General features: G+C 52.8%; 1 protein-coding gene across 3 annotated transcripts in view; it reads right to left on the bottom strand.

The window, feature by feature from the left end:
- Positions 1-5,479: 5,479 nt before the first annotated feature.
- Positions 5,480-18,126, bottom strand: part of GRAMD1B (GRAM domain containing 1B) — a 60,359-nt gene continuing 47,712 nt past the window's right edge. For all 3 annotated transcript variants that reach the window (XM_060103185.1, XM_060103183.1, XM_060103184.1), the window contains exons 12-19: positions 17,921-18,039; positions 17,509-17,651; positions 14,862-14,965; positions 14,045-14,248; positions 12,954-13,044; positions 8,938-9,045; positions 8,502-8,619; positions 5,480-5,977 (exon numbers count right to left, since the gene is read on the bottom strand). In XM_060103185.1, the coding sequence (XP_059959168.1) occupies positions 5,888-5,977; positions 8,502-8,619; positions 8,938-9,045; positions 12,954-13,044; positions 14,045-14,248; positions 14,862-14,965; positions 17,509-17,651; positions 17,921-18,039 (977 nt within the window). In that variant the 3' untranslated portion in view covers positions 5,480-5,887. The remainder of the gene's footprint in view (positions 5,978-8,501; positions 8,620-8,937; positions 9,046-12,953; positions 13,045-14,044; positions 14,249-14,861; positions 14,966-17,508; positions 17,652-17,920; positions 18,040-18,126) is intronic.

Here is an 18,126-nt window from a genome sequence, read left to right as displayed (position 1 = left end):
TTCCTTCCCTACCCAAATACAAAGGAATCCAAGAGCCAGCGTGTTCTCACCTGAATGACATCAAACAAGTTGGTGAGGGGCTCCCCTCCCTTACCAGGTTGGCTCACATTAATAAAGCAACGCTGTCCCCCAATGTGTGTCTTCCTAGAAGTGCCAAGGCCCCAAAAGGGAAAAGTTACACAAGAAATTGTCACTGGGATTCAGTCTACCATACACTCCTAGAAGAACAATACTACTGATTAATAATGATTAATAATGATATAAAATCATTAACAATGATTAATAATGACATAAAATTATCTTCATATACTAGCCACTATACTAAGAAACACAGACACACACACATATACACACATATATTTTATGTTATCTCTAAAATAAACTGAGGCTGGCAGTAATGGTCGGGGCCCAAGGACACAGCTGGTAAACAGTGATGCTGCAATCTGGACTCAGACCTGATTCCTAAACTTCTTATCCATTCCACTTCATCAGGTTGCCGCCCTCCCCTGGGAAGGAGGTCCTAGATGGCTGGCTGTGCATGTGTGTCTGTGTGTGCCTGTGAACACATGCCTTCAGGGCTTGCTGTGATCACACCTGGGAAGACCAAAAACATCTGGGACGATGAGGACTAACGAATCAAGCAATGAACACACACACCGTTTATTATATGTAGTTCAATACTTTTTTTTCTTTTAATTCATACTGTACTTCCATGGCTCTAGCTACTTTACATTAAGATTTGACTGGGAAGCCTTGTTTGTCTCTAGGTACTAGCAGTTAAGTTTTTAGACCTTGCGCACAGCGCCAGGCAAAGTACAGTTATAGCTCCAAATACAGACAGCCAGACAACTCAACTGCAATCAACCTGTGTTCTTTCCCATATATGGCCCAGGGCAGGGGTTGGGGATGCTCCCTCTGCCTCACCCCACCCCCACCCCCATGTCAGGATTCTCCAGGGGCCGCAATGGCCTCGGACCCATCCCTCCCCACCTTGGAGTCTAGGTTGAGTCGGGGGGAAAGCACCATGGGTTTGGGAAGATGATCTGGTCCATGCAGAGAGTGGTCTGGCCCTAGAGTGCAGGAGAGAGAAATGTGGGGAGCCACACACTGTTGTTGGCAGAAATGCTTGCTTTTACTATGCCATCTCAGTGCGTGCCACCCAAGCCCAGGGCCAACTCCCCAGACAAAACCAGCTGTCTTGCCTGGAGCAGAGGCCACCATTTTTTGCTTCTGCAGCGTCTCATCCTGTTGAGAGAAGCAAGGAGGGCCAAGGGGCAGAGGTGACAATGTTCTTTAATGCCTTCACATGTCGGGTACATCGTCTGGCATCAACTCCTCTTGGCAGGCAAGGTGCTTCTCGCCAGCAGCCAAGGCTCCAGTCCAGGCTTCCAGGCCTGCTGAGGACCTCAAGTCGCAACAGAAAACGATGGCCCAGACCCCTGAGCTTCCCCCGCAACGCCAAAACAGGGAGCTGGCTGGGTCCATCGCAGCCACGGCTGGAGCAGGAGTGAGGTAACAAGGCGGGCAGAGAGGTGGGGAGGCGGGGGCAGCTCTCTGCGCCGTGGGCAAGGTCCTGCTGCACGTCAGGCAAGCAAGGCCGTTAAAAGGTGGCCTTCCAGAAAGTGCTCCTCTCGGACCCAAAAATGCATCTTCTGGAAGAAAACCTAGAGGTGGAGGGGAGTGGGGCCAGCCTGCTGGAAGCTGGGGGATGAGGGTCGAGGATGTTAAGTGGTGGATGGGATGATTGTCCCACAGCCTAGAGACGAAGGTCGGAGGAGGAGAGAGTCAGGAAGAGAGGTTCTCAAGCTTCCTACTGGAGTGGGCAGGTGGAGTCAGGGGGTGCCCTACCACCTGGGGGAAGAGAGGAGAGCGCTAGTTCTCCTGGGGGCCCCTAGGGAGGAAGGGCTGGCCTTGGCTGCCCTGAAGAGCTAAAGACGCAGCATGGTATGGCGCAGAAAGGATTCTTCTGAGACCACACAGTCCTGAAAGATTCTCTCCCTAATCCTTCCTCCAAGATTTCACCCTAGACATGCTGCCTGCAAACATATGGACATGGTCAAGCTTGGGTCACAGACAGGGCAATGGAGAGAATCCACTTCTATCAAAGCATTCCTCTTGTGCTTTCTTGGTCCTCCCCCTTCCTTGTAATCCCAAGTTCTTAGCGTCAGCGCTCTAAGGCAACCCAAGGATTTTAGCCAAAGCTTCACACTTAGTCCAAACCCCAACAAAGCTGGAGACAAAAGAGAGGCGGTAGAAGCAGGAATGACTTCTCTCCACCGTTTGCTCTAGCCAGGAGGAGGGAGGATGGATAGATGCATGGAGGCTTCACAGCCCAGGGACGGAAGATGAGCTTAATCCAAGACGGTGTGCTTCTTGCCACCATCCTCCTCTTCCCAGCTTAGAGAAAGTCCAAAAGGACCCTTCCCAGAGTAAGACTAGGCCAACACAGGAAGAAACACCCTCCTAGGTTAACACCAAGCAATACAGCAAGCTTCATCTTTCTCCCTCTCCCTCCCCCATCCGCCTCTCATTGGACCTCCCTGCCCCTCCTAGCACGTAAAGAAGACTTAACTACCCTGGATTTCCTGGGAACCCAGACCCTGCCCTACGACTCATCTAAACTCCAGGCAGGCTCTAGTCCAGAAGGCTTGTCCTCTCCCGGCAGGGCACCTTCCAAGTTTGAGAAAGCCCAACCTCGCCAGTCTCTGACCCAGTCTCCAAGATCATGTCAAAGCTAGAATCCACCTTAGGGACAGTCTAGCTCAAGCCCCTGCTGTTACAGATGAGGCTCCAGAGGCTCAGAGACCAGGGTTGTGTGTGTGTGTGGGGGTGTGACCTGCCCAACAGCAGAGCCAGGACTCAGGTCCAGGTCCCCTGAACCCCTCAGCTCACTGCCCTTCCAGAGAACTCTAAGTTGCTGATCTTGCTGTCCTGGAATGTTATCCCTTTGTCCCAGGGAGGGGGATGGGGGAAAGGAGAGAGTTACAGACATGACTGGCCTCTCCGACACCAGTCCCGTCAATTCCCCCCCAGTCCGCAGGAGTAGAGTGCAGACCCGCTGCTGTTCTCACCTGTCTAGAAATGGCAAAATCTTTGACACTGAATGCAAGCTCTCAAACTCACCACATGAGTCCTCGCAGAAAGACTCCTACATGACTGAGTTCTTACGTGAAAAAAACCAAACAACAACCACCAAGAAAACAAAACAAAACAATGCCCTGGCTGGAAGAAATAACATAAGAAATGATGGTTTCAATGCTCCCTTACAAGCCAGGGCTGCCAGCCATGAGTTACAATGTTATTTATGTGTTTCACTCCCAGACTGAGCTGCTAGGGCAGAGGCCCCTTCTCTTTGACAGGCTCCTGAATAAAGGGGAAAAGCTTTTGTTTGGGAGTGAACACAACTGTTGGTTTTCTCCTGGTTTGAAAATCCAAAAATTACTCGACGAGAAAGCTCCCACAAACGATCCGTGATTCTTAGACATGAGGCAGGCCAAGAGATGCTCCCCACGTGCACACACTGTCTCCCGGGTTCAAAACCCCAGAAATCAGGAGGGTTCCTTGGACATCCCTCCCTGTCACCTACTCCTCCTAGAGGGGCCCGAGAGGTGAAGCAAAAGCCGAACAATTCCGCGTAGCCAGGCCCACTATACCACTTTATTCCCAGCAGAGTCCTTTTAAAGTCATCCCAAAGGTCCCAATATGGTACCTTTAATAATTGAATAATTTAAATAAATAATTATGTATGGAATAAATTAGAGCATTTATCATTTGTCCTTTCCTTTCAAAAGTTTTGGGGAATAATTTTGACTTCTGGCTTCTCCAACCTGAAAATTCCTAGCAGCCTGCACTGTTTCTCCTTCTTTGGCTCAGGGCCCACGAACCCTGACCCTCACCAGGGTCTCCCATTCAAAGTCCCGGACAGGGATAGAAATGATCTTGAGCCGCTGGCCTGTGGGCATATGCACACTTCACAAGGATTATATGCAACTCCATTTGCTCACATCTCCTTTTCTGAAGAAGGGATATCAACGATTCTAGATGACCATTATGGAATCATCCATCTCATCCTACTCCCCCTGGCGGGGATGGCCTGAGTGTGTATCTTTCTGTCTTCTCATCCTGCCCTTAGGGCAATAATGAGGCCCTCTTCTCAGACAGACTGAAGAGTCAAAAACTTCCTTTAATCGCTGAAGTGGGATGCCCAGGCCAGTCCAAGAGAATACAACGTGCTCTTCTTTGGGGCTCGATCAGTGATCAGATCTACCTTTCTTTCCTCTGCCCTTTCCACCAAGGGGTCCACGAGAACAAGCAGTCTGGAAGAGCTCTCCTTGCCAAACTGGTATAATCCTTTCCTGATCGAGAATCTCTACAAGCTCTGCCTGGGGCTGGCAGGATTCCTTGGGTCATCACAGGGAGAGATAGTAGTTAGTGTGTGAAGGATGGTAAGCATGCCCAGACGGGCCATCAGTTCTGTGAGCCAACCCCCCAAAGGCCCTAGGTGACTCACTTTCCTAACCCACAGTCTTCTTTCTACTCCTTAGTGGTCTCATACCTCTCCGGGGCCAGAGGCTAGAGAAGGTGCTGGTTGCCCCCTCTGCCAGAACTTCCACTCCCAACTCTCAGAAACAGGGTTTGGAATGGCCCTCTGTGGGGTAGACTCGATCTGGCTTTTTCCTGCCCAAACCTACGCACCTTTGCCAAATCCATTCCCTCCAAGGCTTAGGTCTTCTTTCATGCACAAAGTGTCTCAGACAGTTGTCTCCCTTGACTAAGCTGGTTCCTTGCTGAGAGGAAATGAGGCTGGCCGCCAAAGGGTGCTTGGATGTAGGTGCTCGTGACTCATAGTAGTTCTGTGGTTAGACCCTACAATTCTTACGTGGCTAGTGCATTCACTCTCTCAAACCCTGGAGGCCCTAGAACACACCCTGATTCATCCTAGATATCAAATGACAGCTCAAAGGGAAGGGGTTAGAGCCACAGACCTGACTTGCTTACAATAGCTAAAAGAGGTTTAACAAGATCAAAAATGCTCCCACCCTGACGAATAAACAATGTGCTCTTAGGGCACAGAGGAAAAATAGGGCTTTAGGCACTAAAAAGTGACACTTCACCCAGATCCAGCCTGGGAAAAGACCAGAGAGAAGGGGTGGGGGGGGAGGGTGGGAAAGGAAGAAATCCCCAGCCCTTATTGGGTCCACACCCCACGCAGGGTAGAGGAAGGTACAGGGGGTGATGGAGGAGAATGCCCTTCAGAACACAAGCCCTCAGGAGCCTGTGGCTACAAAGCCCAAACCCTCCAGAGCAGCCTCCCCAGCTGTCCCGCGGTCCTCGGCACCTGACTCGTGGTGCGCGGTCCACATACAGGGGGCGGCCTCATATGGTAGAGTTTAGCTTGCGCCCTGCTTTTGATGCCTCCTTGTTCCCAAGAGAACACTTGGGGAAGTGTTGGGTGGGGAAAAAAAAGATTCTCGTTTATTTTGGAAACAAATCAAAAGGGGATTAGGGAATGAAGCACCTTAAGCAATGCCCCCTTGAGACTTCTTTTCACGACTCCAGGGTCTTCACAGGCATAACTTTGGCTCCACGTCTCCCTTCTCAGAGCCAAGAATGGCCAGCGAGGGAAAGGGTTGGGGACGAGAGGACGGAGAGGAGGAGGATCAGGGGAGGTCGGTGCTGAGAGGTGGTCCCTGCCCTCCTGGCCCCTCCGCCGGCCAGCACAGGGGGCGGGCCCGCTCCTTCTCCCTGGTACATAGGCATCATCTCTTTTTAAAATCTGTATATAATATATATATTTATATTCTCTCTCTATTTATACATATATATTTATATGGTCTATGTACACGTATTGCACAGGCCTCCTGCAGCTGCCCCTGCTCCTGCCTTGTCAGTGATAGCGGTTCCTCTTCTCTTCACTTTCTGATGTGTAGTCACGGGCCCTGATGCCGTTCTGAAGATTGATGAGTGAGTCCTTCATCTGTAAGACAGGGAAGCCCACCCCAGCCCGGGTTTGTGCCCTCAGTGGGCGTCTCCATTCAGCGGCACCCACCACACCCACGTATGGCAGGTCCCCCGCCAGGCCGGGGAGCTGAAGGCAGCAGGCTCCTGCAACAAGGGTGGTCCTCAAGGGACACAGTCTCAGGCTGAAGGGGGACAGCCGATCGAGCACTGGGAACCCCTGGGGTAAGGGGTGCTGTGTCTCAATGATTTGTGGTCCTTGTTTCACGGAATTAAGAATTCTCTCGAAGGTTCCATTGCTACCAGGACCCACATCCGATGCCACTGATGGGTCTTCTACTCACTCGGCTTGGTTTCCCAGTGATCCTGAATACACTGTCCTCCTCTCTCGGTACCTTTGCCACACTGTTCCCCCAGCTCGGACTCTTCTCTCTTGCCCATTCAACCTCACCCATCTACTGTCAAGGCCCAGAGCAAATCCAAACGTTCTCTGGCTCACAGCCATCTCTCTCTCTCCTGGCCTTTCACGGACCCCTCACTGGGGCTCTGCACTGCAGTCATCTTTAACGGCTTTGTTTCAGCTGTGTTGGGACTGCACTGTCTTATTCTTACCTTATACACCCCAGGTGCCAAGCAGAAAACTGAGTAGGCTCCTAGCTGTACCCATATCACTGAATTAACTGAATCTTAACCGAATTTCTTAACCTTCTTTTAAGAAACAGATACATCCCACGTCACGGGATGGAGTTTACATGGGGCCATTCCAGCGGTAGAATCCTACCCTGGTTCTAGGTAAGCTGCCTTGTTAACACAGGATGGTTAACATTTCACAGGTAAACAGTTACAGATTTTGAGAACCTCTGACCTCTCGGCCTAACCCGTCACTTTCTTCTCTTTAGTTCTTCGATATCAGGAGGGATGAGGGGCCCACTAGTGTTCTTTTAAAGGGGACAGAACGATGGGTATTCCCTGGCGGTCCAGTGGTTAGGACTATGGCGCTTTCCCTGGCAGGACCTGGGTTCAATCCCTGGTCGGGGAAGTAAGATTCCACAAGTCACGCAGCGTGGCATGCCCCCCCACCCCCAACCCCAAAAAAAGGGGGAAAAGAAAAATGAAAAACAAAATCAAGGGAACAGAACGAGACACCGATCTTAATGCTTGTAGAGTCGAGTCTACGAGGCTACAGGTCTGCCTGCCCCAAGCTCCTTCTGAAGGAGACCCACCCTGAATAGAATTCCACAGCTGGAAGGGGACCGGGTCAGCCAGTCCAACTGCCCCCTGCCTTTAATTCATAAGTCCCTCACCCCACATCATCGCATCATCCTCTGAGCACTTTCCGTCCTTCAAAATAGCCCGTTCCATTGCTGGACTGCTCTACCCGTAAGGAGTGTGCTTTTCGTTGATGACTCAAAAATCCTATTCCCTATAACTTCTGGCCCTAGTTCAGTCCCCTGGAGGTTCAACCCTTCTTCTAGATGTTAGACCCCAACGTCTGAAGGCTGTCCTGTGCTGCTCACCCACCCGTCTTCCCTGCTCCTGAGCACATCTTTGCTTCTGTCAAGCCTTCCTGATAGGCCAGAGCTTCCAAACTCCTTGCTGTGTTGTCTGCCCTCCTTTGGTTAAAAAAAAAATGTCCTCCTTAAACGTGGCTCTAATGTTATGCGTGACACTCTAAACCCATTAAACTGGATCATGATAGCTGCATTAAAATTCTCTCTCCTTAATTTAGAGCTAAGAAACCAAACCATGAAGGGGAAATAAAGTTGAATATTAACGAGTGCCTCCCATGGGCCATCAGATCAAATGTGACAGCAATTTCACGAAGCAATGATTATAATTCCAATTTCATAAATGAAGGAACTGAAGGTCCCTAATACTAAATCCCTTGCTTGAGGTCACAAAACTAGTCAGTGGCAAGATTAGGATTCCACCTCAGTCTGATAAAATGAAGCTAACTATTGATTTTGCCCCAGAACGACTTTCTTAAAAAGACGCATCTAGTTTTTCAGAAAGAAAACTGTACCAGGAAGAAGACATTTATGAAAAGGAGACACAGAACCAGCCATCTTCCCAGACTCTCAGCACAGCCCCTGAGGAGGGGTCACGGTCTGGGCGTTGGGTGTTGTGTGCATGTTTTGAGGGCAAGAGGTGGGGGAGGGGAGTACACATCGAAAGGAGTTAGAAAGACACGCCCTCTGGGAAGATAAATCTCTGCAAAAAGGGGGTTATCTCTTTCAAGGGCTGTCAGATGGCTATGGGTTACCAAGAAGAAAAATTAGCTCTCCTTCCATCTAACCTACAGTTTTCCTACTGCAAATCCAGTGTGTGATTTCACTGATATAATTTGGGGGAATACACGGGTGTCTCCCACAGCTCAGTCAAGGGTGGCTTTAAAATTAGAACAATGGATGGCCTGGGGGGAAGAACGAATGGGAGGAGGGCATCTGGCGCACGGTGATGGAGATGGTGCTCTCCTCAGAGCACAGGGCACAAGTCCCATCTCCGTAAGACCAGGGCAAGGAGGGACGGTGGGGGCGTCTCACCTGGTCAAGAAGCATCACCGAGGATTTGATGATCTCCCTCCATTTTTGGAGCTCGGTATCGTGGTACTTTTGCTGGGACTCTAAGAGCTGGGCCCACTCTGTCTGAGACTGGGGTAACCTGTGGGGTAGAAGAAGGGGGACCCCAGCAGCTGGAGTTATGGCCTGTCGACTGTCCTATGCACCCAGACCCCTAAAGGACAGAGAGCCACATCAGAGGGCTCTGTCCTTTGCTCAGTGCCCTGTTTCCCCTGTGCCCCAAATCAGAAGCAGACTGAAACCACAGGGACGGTTTTCAGAGCCTGCCTAGGCACTCATCCCAGAGGGTTATCCCCCCGCCAAGGGCAGCAGGGCCGTCCCAAAGAGACTGGGTAGCAGGAGCTGGGACACGGTACTGGCTGGGGTGAAGGTGGGGGAAAGGGGGAGAGGCCAGGGTTACCTTTCCTGGAGCCTCAGACCCTGCCAGGCAGTGAGGGTCTGGGTGGTATATTCCAACATCCAGAGTTTGTAGAAGAGCATCATGTTGAGGACGACCAGGAGCACCAGACTAAGAAGAAGACAAGGAAGAAAGCAATGGCCATGAGATGGCATCTGGGGGAGCACCCTCCCTTCTCAGACCAAGGCACGCCCCACCCCAGGGGCCGCTGTCCTTGACCACGGGGTCACCTGATGCGTCGCAGTGAGTGAGTGATTAAGGGAGCCGGAGGGATGCAGCAAGTGGGGGGGCAGGAGGGGAGGGGGGAGGGGGGAGAGAGAGAGAGAGAGAGGAAAGGGCCGTGGAGAGGTGTGTGGGGTGAACGCAACAGAAAGGAGAGACATACAAGCCACCCAGAACCTGGGTGCTGGGGGAAGCGAGGTAAGATGGAGAGGAAAAGAGATGATGGGGTAAAAGAAGCAATGTGACAAAGTGAGAGAGTGGCATGGACATATATACACTACCAAACGTAAAATAGATAGCTAGTGGGAAGCAGGCGCATAGCACAGGGAGATCAGCTCAGTGCTTTGTGACCACCTAGAGGGGTGGGACAGGGAGGGTGGGAGGGAGATGCAAGAGGGAGGAGATATGGGGATATATGTATATATATGGCTGATTCACTTTATTATACAGCAGAAACTAACACACCATTGTAAAGCAATTATACTCCAATAAAGATGTAAAAAGAAAAAAAAAAAAAAGAAGCAATCATAGAGCCAGCACCTGAAACAGATCCCAGTGGGAGCAAGGAAGAAAAACAGGGAGGAGGCAGAGGTTAGAAACAGGCTCGTGTGGGGAAGGGGAAAGCCCGCTCAACCCGAGGCAGAGAGAAAGTGAGCGTCCATGACAAAGAAATGCCAGGAGCAGAGACACAGCAGGATGGGGACATCTAGCAGGAAGGAAGGGGGGTGCGGGGAGCAACTGTACACAGACTCTTAGCACTTCAAGGGTGATCAGTCGAGACAAGGTTCCTCCTACAAACCAAAACTGGGGGAGGAATTCCAGTGGGATTCCCAGCTCTGCCCCTGACACGCCTCCCAGATGTTAGCACAACTGCCCGAGAGCCGCCGTCTCCTCCGCGCACCTGCCACAGCCCTGCACGGGGCACGAGGACCAGCCAAGGCTTCTCAGGGATGGGCTGGAAGTGTTCGGAGTCAGGGAGGTGGCAGGGAAACCAGGGGCCGGGGGGCCCAGTGGGGAGTGACGAAGAGTCACTGAGGCCTGTGGGAATTCTCTTCTCTTGGCCTCAGTGGCCTGAAGATCATTTTATAACAGAGGTTCATGGGATGGAGAGACGAAAGCTCTGGGAAAGAGAGCACGCAGACACGCAGAACTGGGCACAAAGCCTGGCTCACTGCTTCAACATCTCAACTTTCAATCAAGTTTCCTGGCTTCACTGAAAGCCAGTTCCTTCAACAGGACAATAATACCTACCCTGCTGAGGCTGTTATGTGCATGGAAGGAATGTATGTGAAAGGTGGAAGTACAGACACACAGGAAAAAGAATGACAAAAATGGGAAGATAAAACAAATAGATGGAAAAAAGACCAACAAAGAAAGAAAACCTACACTACGCCTCTGACCTTTCCAAGTGTGTGCTGCATGTGGTGTGTGGTGTGTGGTGTGTGTGGTATGTGTTACTGTGTTTCTCACCTGGGCTTCCAGCACTAGGGAAGGCGGCATTCCTTAAAGCAGCAGCTGCAAATCCCTGGGGCTACTCAGCTGTGTTCTTGGGGCTCTCCTGAGATTTCCACGAGAAATTCTTAATGTTGTATTGAATTTCAGTGATATCACCTCTAATCGCATCCGTACGCCTGGACCACCTGAATGCCACCTCCTCAGAGTGTGCTGCACGCAACCTTAGTACTTGCATTTGGGTTTGTGTTTACAGTCCTGTCTGTGCTCAGCGGAGGTCAAGGGACACCCTTGCCCGCTTCCCGAGTGAAGGCTTGGGGGTGGTCTAAACAGAGAAGAGGTAGGAGGCTGGGGTCACCACAGGGCAGGCTTATGGCAGCCGGGGCCTCTAAGACGCAGGGCAACCTGCACTGTACCAGAAGGTTCCACTCACAGGCTGGGAGCAGACCCACCGCCTGGACCTTCTAGGGTTGAATGACGAGGCCTAATTATCCTAAACTAACAAAGCACCAGCATTTGTTAATATGCTATAAAATTTACTCAGGCCACTGGCCTTCTCTACTAAATAATGACAAAACACAGAGAGAGCGTAAACAGAACTAACCCAAGGTTAGAGTTTTCTGTTGACCAAAACCAACATCAGAGATTTCGTTTTAACAATGGCATGAATCACATTAAAATGATGCTGCTAAACGTGAATTCTACTGGTTTTACAGTTGTCCTTGTATTTAATTTTGTAAAAATATGTTGGCTTCTTATGCCATAGTCAGAAGACTTTTGCATCTACTTTTATGTTACACATTCAGGTAAGGTTAGCAAAAGAGCCCCCCTCGTGACCCTCGAAGGCCCCTCTCCCTACGTGGTCCCCAGGTCTGTCCTCAGCCCATTTCCTTTCTCACGCTCCATACTCTCCTCCGATGATCATCTCATTCCCACCACGGCTTTAACGCTACCGACAAATCTGCAACTGCAGCCTAAACTTCCCTCCTAAGCTCCAGGTCCACATCAAGAAATATCTATCTATTACATCCGCCTGAACAATCTATGGCAGCTCAGAGACATCGGGAACTGACAGCATCTTCTGTGACAACTTTCCTCTAAGCTCCAGGTTTCTGTCCATGACACAACCATCTACAGGCACGCAGATCAGGAAGGTCTCTTCCTTCGCTACATAACCAGGTGTAACGAGCCTTCACCTTCTGGGCCCTCTCAGCCCCAGGAGGCCCTCATCTCAGTGTGACAGCCCCTCCCACCGAGATCACTGCCGTTTACTCCTGTTGGCCCCCACTGCCTCCAGTCCGTTCTTGTCTAGCCCGTGCACCATACTGCCATCCGACTGATTTTTTTTTTTTTAAGTGTAAATCCAACCATGTCAGTGCAGGGCTTCCTTCCCAGATTCCTGTGGGCAGAGCTGTGCCCCTGCTTCTGCAATCCTGAAAAATGCTTTAGTGAAGGCAGGAAGGGCTGGGGGTGGGGTGGGAGTCACAGAAGCAGGACAGAGCTACGCGCAGTCTAATGTCTGGGGCACACCTGGTAGAGCCAGCGTCTGGGCAGCTCCTGAGCAGCCGCCACGTCTCACAGCACAGCCCAGGCAGGAGGGAGTGGGCCCAGCCAAGCGGAGGAGCTGTCTGTACTTAGCTGTCCAAGCTGTTCCTGCTCAAGGGTTACACAAGGCCTGAGCAGGCTGTGGGCTCACACTTCAGAAAGCTGTGTCTTCCCATCTTACACCCTCATGTTTTTCAACGAACTTGCTCCCTGGCCCAGCATCTTTCTGTGCAAGTTACTGAGCCCCCAGCTTTACAGCATTATGGCAGTGATTATACGTTGTTTATATTAAAATAAGCATACACTCTTCCTGGACTCTAGTCATCGATTGCGTCTGGCCACCCTGCCAAAGGGTGGGCCCCGTAAGTGCACAGTCCCGACGCCTGGCACAGAGCAGACACCCAGAACGTCTGTCACAAACAAATGAATGGGCTCCTAAAATGCTCTGTGGCATCTCTATGTTAGCATTTATTCAACAGTGTAGCAACTGTGAACTTCCTGTCTGTTTGACCCACTTGAAATTGAGCTCCTGAAGGGCATGGATGCTGCATGCAGCATTTTCTTGTGAATCCTGAAGGCCTAGCATACAGCAAGTGCTGAGTAAAACAGAGAAAGAGCAGCAAAGAGGCAAGGAAGGACAGACAGAGCAACCGATCTGGAGAGGGACTAGACGAGAAAGCAAACACCAGCACAGCAGCGAGGGTGTCTGGATGCCTGAGGAAGACAGACGGGGAGGAGGTGGCAGGTGAGAAAGGAAGGTGGCAGGGGCAGGGTGGGGTAGGAGAGCCGGAGTCCCTTACACACAGCTGATAACCAGCAGTAGCTTGGACACACTCTGCAGATGGAAACCATTGGGGCTGTCCTCGGGGATGTGCCGTGTCTGTGTGGAACCTGTGGGGAGAAGGAAAGAGGCCATCACCACATGGCCCGCCAGTCCACCAATGACCGACGTGATGCTGGTCACGCACAGAACTGCCCGTGACGCTGTCGCAGCAACGATGTGAGATGTGGACCCGGCCCTCAGGGAAGGGAAGCTCCTCGAGGGCAAGGGGGACAGGAAAGTGACCGAACAAATGAGAAAGTCACCTGACCTCTGTAGCTAGGACATGCAGATGCAGGACAAAGCGACCTGCAGCCGTGGAAGGGAAACAGCACTGGGCTGGGACCAGAGACAGCTTTCAGCTCTGGCTTTATCTATAACTGGCCATGTGACGTTGAGCAAGTCACGTAATCCACTGAGGGTCAGTTTATTCGAATGCAAAGTTAGCCAGGAGTCCTGTATGTAAAACTCATGAACAACGTGGGAGTGCTCTGGCTGAAGCCAGGGGAGGGACAAGGAAGGCTGGCACCCTCCCCCTCCCACTCCCCTTCCCCATCCAAATCTCATGAACATCCGGGGAAGTGCAGAGCACAGCCTGAAAACCCCTTGCTGCAAAGACAGGAGGTTGTGAGTGGCTGGATGGGAGGAGGGAGCCCCACTGCCTGGCAGGGGGCCAAGGAGGGGGCTGCCTTGCACTCCCTGACCTTTGTGTCATGCGGTGACCCTGGGGCCTGAGCTTCGGCTTCTCCCTGGGGCATGTCCCAAGAGCTCGGAAGCTGCAGGCTTGAGCCGAGGCATGCAGGGAGCCACGGAGCTCAGGGAACCCGGAGGCAGAAACCCAAAGGCAACTTCTGCTCAGCAGAGCACACAGGGGGGTTCAGCAGGGGCCGAGGAGCTTAAGGGCAAAGGGAAACGGCAGAGCATCCGGAGCCTCAGATGTAATGAGTCGTGAGCCAGTTATACACAGTCCACCCCAGGCTGCAAAATGAGCACGCCTGTGTGCCCCGCATAGGCACGCAGCTCCCGCCCACAGCCCTGAGCCACGCCTCCTCGGCCCCCACCCGCGCACACCTGCCACGTGCTTGATCCTGTGGCCCACATCTTCATCGGTGGGTGTGGTCACAGGGCTCATCACCTCTTCCAGGTGGGGCACCCGCAGGTGGGCATGGGGACGCTTCCTCCTCCGCACCGACGGGGCCTTACTGGCCTTCTCCTTGGGAGACTGTCTGTGCAGCTCAGCCAGGTAGGTGCTCTCCGTTTTGGTCAGCTCGCTCTCTGTCAGGGTCAAAAGGCCACATCAGAGGACATCTGCCCCTACCTCCAACCCAGCACACCGGCCTCCAGAAGCAGCTGTCTACTCCTAGCCGAACCTTCTCTAAGGGGACCATTTTCCCCTACTGTACTCTGGGATGTTGCCTGGGAGGGCGGGGGTCCCTCAAGGGATGCCCATGAGCCCCAGGAAATACTCCTGGGACCCAGCCCAGCCCAAAGCCCTCTCTGAGTCGTTCAACAGCATGTAGAGACAAAGGCTCCCAACATGCACCCTCACGTTTGCAATCTGGGGCACGGCACGTTTCCCAGTGGACGCCTCCACGGGCTACTTCCCTCTCATAACAGAATCACCACCAGTGAGCCTGGACCTCAGGCTCCTTTTGAGGGGGGGTGGTCATGGATCCCTTCATGATGACGACCTCATAAAGGTTACAGTCAGAGCCTCTTGAACGTGCATACATTCACATACGTGCTGAACTCTGTATCCGTTTCTGGGGCAGACTCAGGGACCCCATGAAGCCCGCTCACTGCCCCCGCCTCTCCCCGTGCCCCATGCCTCTCACTCCCTGGACGGTGACAGCGGAACGGTTCACCCAGCACCAGTGACGGTGCTCACCCAAGTGGCGGAAGTAGTCCTCCAGCCCACTCCAGAAGTTCTTCTCGATGAAGGTTTTCACCAGTCCCCAGGGCTGTTTTCGATAGCGCAGCTCTGTGGAGACCCTGAGAAACAAGCCACAGACACGATCAGCCGTTTGCTGGGCGGACCTTCCTCTGCTGGGAAAAGGAAACTTCAGGTTTAAGGCCGAAGCAGCTTCACATTGGTGCTGCCCTTTACGAGTTAAAAAAGCCCCTTCACATCCACATCACCTGATCTCCCTGGCCACCCCTTGAGGTAGGTGAAGCTAGTGGATTTACCCTCATTTCATAGAAGAGAAAACTGAGTCTTAGAATTTCTAAGCAGGGGCTTCCCTGGTGGCGCAGTGGTTGAGAATCTGCCTGCCAATGCAGGGGACACGGGTTCGAGCCCTGGTCTGGGAAGATCCCACATACCAGCGGAGTAACTAGGCCCATGAGCCACAACTACTGAGCCTGCGCGTCTGGAGCCTGTGCCCCGCGACAAGAGAGGCTGGGACAGTGAGAGGCCCGCGCACCGCAATGAAGAGTGGCCCCCGCTCACCGCAACTAGAGAAAGCCCTCGCACAGAAACGAAGACCCAACACAGCCCAAAATAAATAAATAAGCTTTTAAAAAAAGGCAGTTCTTAAAAAAAAAAAAAAAAAAAAAAGAATTTGTAAGCAGACCAAAGACTAACAAGAAGGGCTCCGACTCCAAGCCCAGAGCTCGCTCCTGACGCCACTCGGCCTCATCCCAGGAGGGCTCCGGATGGCGGGCAGCCTGCCGGCCCCAGGGCCCTTCTCTCCTTCTCCAGAGACTTTTAGCCCAGGGCAGGCTCTCGGGCTTCACGGCTTCCACCTTGAAGAGCGTCACCAGCTCCTGGCCTGGCCCCTGCCTCTCCACCCTCCCCGGGGCCTCGCCAGCTCCTGCTCTGTCCCCAGCACTCTGTCCCCATCGTGGGCGCCTCTGCCGTCCCGTCCCTGCAGCATCACCTTCTGCTCCTGCACAGTCACGCTGCTCTGCCCCTCCTGAAGGTGCACTGGCGTCGGTCACTAGATGCTCCCAGTCTACGCTCCCCACGTTCAAGGCTCCCTGCTCTGCCCTCAGGAGGAAGAAGGGACCTCACCCCCAGCCCCGGCCCGACGAGTGTGTGTCCACAGCCACGTCACCCCCACCCAGCAACTCTTCCCTGGATTGAAGGTGGGCACCTCTCTGTAAAGGTCTGTCTGGGGTCAACCAACTACGTCTGTGTGAGCTGGACAGAAGGGACATCCAATTGGAAGACCCTCCAAGGAAGCTGGAAGCGAGGAACACAGATGTTGCAGGGGAGGGACAGTGGGGCAGGGGGGAGAAGAGAGAGAAGGGAGGGAGTCGGGGGCGGGAGGAAAAAAGGAAGGAAGGGAGAGAGGGAAGGAGGGAGTGTGGGCGGGGCAGGGACGAGGAGTTGCTCAGAGAGAAGCACTGAAACCAAAAAAAATGTTTCAAAGATGAGAAGGCGGCGCTTCCCTGGTGGCACAGTGGTTGAGAGTCCGCCTGCCGATGCAGGGGACATGGGTTCGTGCCCCGGTCCGGGAAGATCCCACGTGCCGCAGAGCGGCTGGGCCCGTGTGCCATGGCCGCTGAGCCTGCGTGTCCGGAGCCTGTGCTCCGCAGCGGGAGAGGCCACAATAGTGAGAGGCCCGTGTACCGCAAAAAAAAAAAAAAAAAAAAAAAAGATGAGCAAGCTTCGTCCCTTTTCAAGGTGTGGGTATTCAGCTCTTCCTGATTCCCCAGAGACCTCTCGCAGCCTTTCACCAAACTTATATTTTATTTGCACAGGAGTGAATTTCTGCTCCATATAACCAGAAGAACTGGGTCTAAGGTACAGGTACACGATCGGTCATTTTCAAATGGCTGTGTCTCTTGGCTTTTCAGTCAGACTACAAGCTTCGTAGAATGTTAGGGTCTAAATTTCTTCCTTCCTTGAATGCACGTCACAGTGCCCAGGACAGGACTCGACCCATAAGCAGCATCTAACTAATCATTCAATCAACCTTTTCTGACTCTGCTGTGTGCAGGCCCCGTGCTGGGTGCTGGGAATACAGTGGTGTGTGGACTGGGACTCCTGCTGGCCAGGATGGCTGGAGATGCCATCCTCAGGGAGACATGCGTGGGAACTCGCAACACGCCCAGCACCCAGCAGGGTGTGACGGACAGAGATCTGCTTTTCTAAGACCTGGGTTTCAGCACTTTTGACTCTTGGAAAAGTTACTTAACTTGTATGACCCTCAGCTTTCTTATCTGAAAAGTGAGGAGAAACCCACCTCCTTTGGGTTATTCTAAAGAACCCAGCTCTTGGAGGTGAAGTACCTACACAGTAATTTATAAACTGCAGACAACCACTAAAAAGCAGTGGTTGTGGAAGTTTTACTAAAGAGACACACAGAGGGGTAAAGGGAACACGTGGTGGAGGGAAGCATGAACCGTCAGGACGGAGAGGAGGGGGTGGGGTCTCCGAGGCTCCGGAGAGAGGACAGAATAAAGGCTGTGGCAGCAGCCGGTACACTCGGCCTCCCCCCCTCCCCAGGAGCGCATCCACGCTTTCTGCTGCAAGCCCCCCGGGTGCACAAGGAACGTGCTCTGCACCCGCTCAGCCACAGAGACAGCACCTGAGTCGACTCTTGTTCCGGGCCACGCGGGTGAGAGTGTAGCGGTTGATGGTGTAGAAGTAGTCGTGATACGGCACGTCGTGCGTGAGGACCTCGGCGTCGACCACGTAGCACTCGCTCTCCTGGCTCGCCTTGTACATGGTCTGTGGGGAGGAAAGGGTCGTGGGACGAGGCTGATGAGCAGCAAGACGGGAAAAGCACCTCCTTCCCAATCTCCCCAGCCCACCCCCAACTTCTGAACGGGGACCCAGAACCACGGGAAATGGCAGCATCTAAGCATGTCAAACGCCGCCGTTTCAGGGCTAAACAACACTGTCACCCAGATACCCCTTCCTGACGTCTCTCCTGAATCCTCCACGACAGAACAGAGGCTTCTCCAGCCCGCCCTTACTGGCCTCTGCCCGGGGCTCACCTGTGTCTCCCTGACAGTGGCAGTTTTGGGAGCCAGAGGGTTGGTAAGGGTGATGGTGTAAAGGATCACTCGGCTCTGGTTTCCATTGTCTTCCTTCTTCCACGGATGGAAGATGATATCTGAGGGGAGAGAGGAGCCGTGGGATGAGGGAGGGAGCGAGGCGTGCCTTCCCCACAGCTGAACGTCCCCTCCAGTGACCTTCTCTT

The sequence above is a fragment of the Mesoplodon densirostris genome, chromosome 7 (genome assembly GCF_025265405.1).
Source record: "Mesoplodon densirostris isolate mMesDen1 chromosome 7, mMesDen1 primary haplotype, whole genome shotgun sequence".
Lineage (NCBI taxonomy): Eukaryota > Metazoa > Chordata > Mammalia > Artiodactyla > Ziphiidae > Mesoplodon > Mesoplodon densirostris.
The sequence above is the reverse complement of the archived record's forward strand: the minus strand, read 5'-3'. Positions and strand labels throughout refer to the sequence as shown.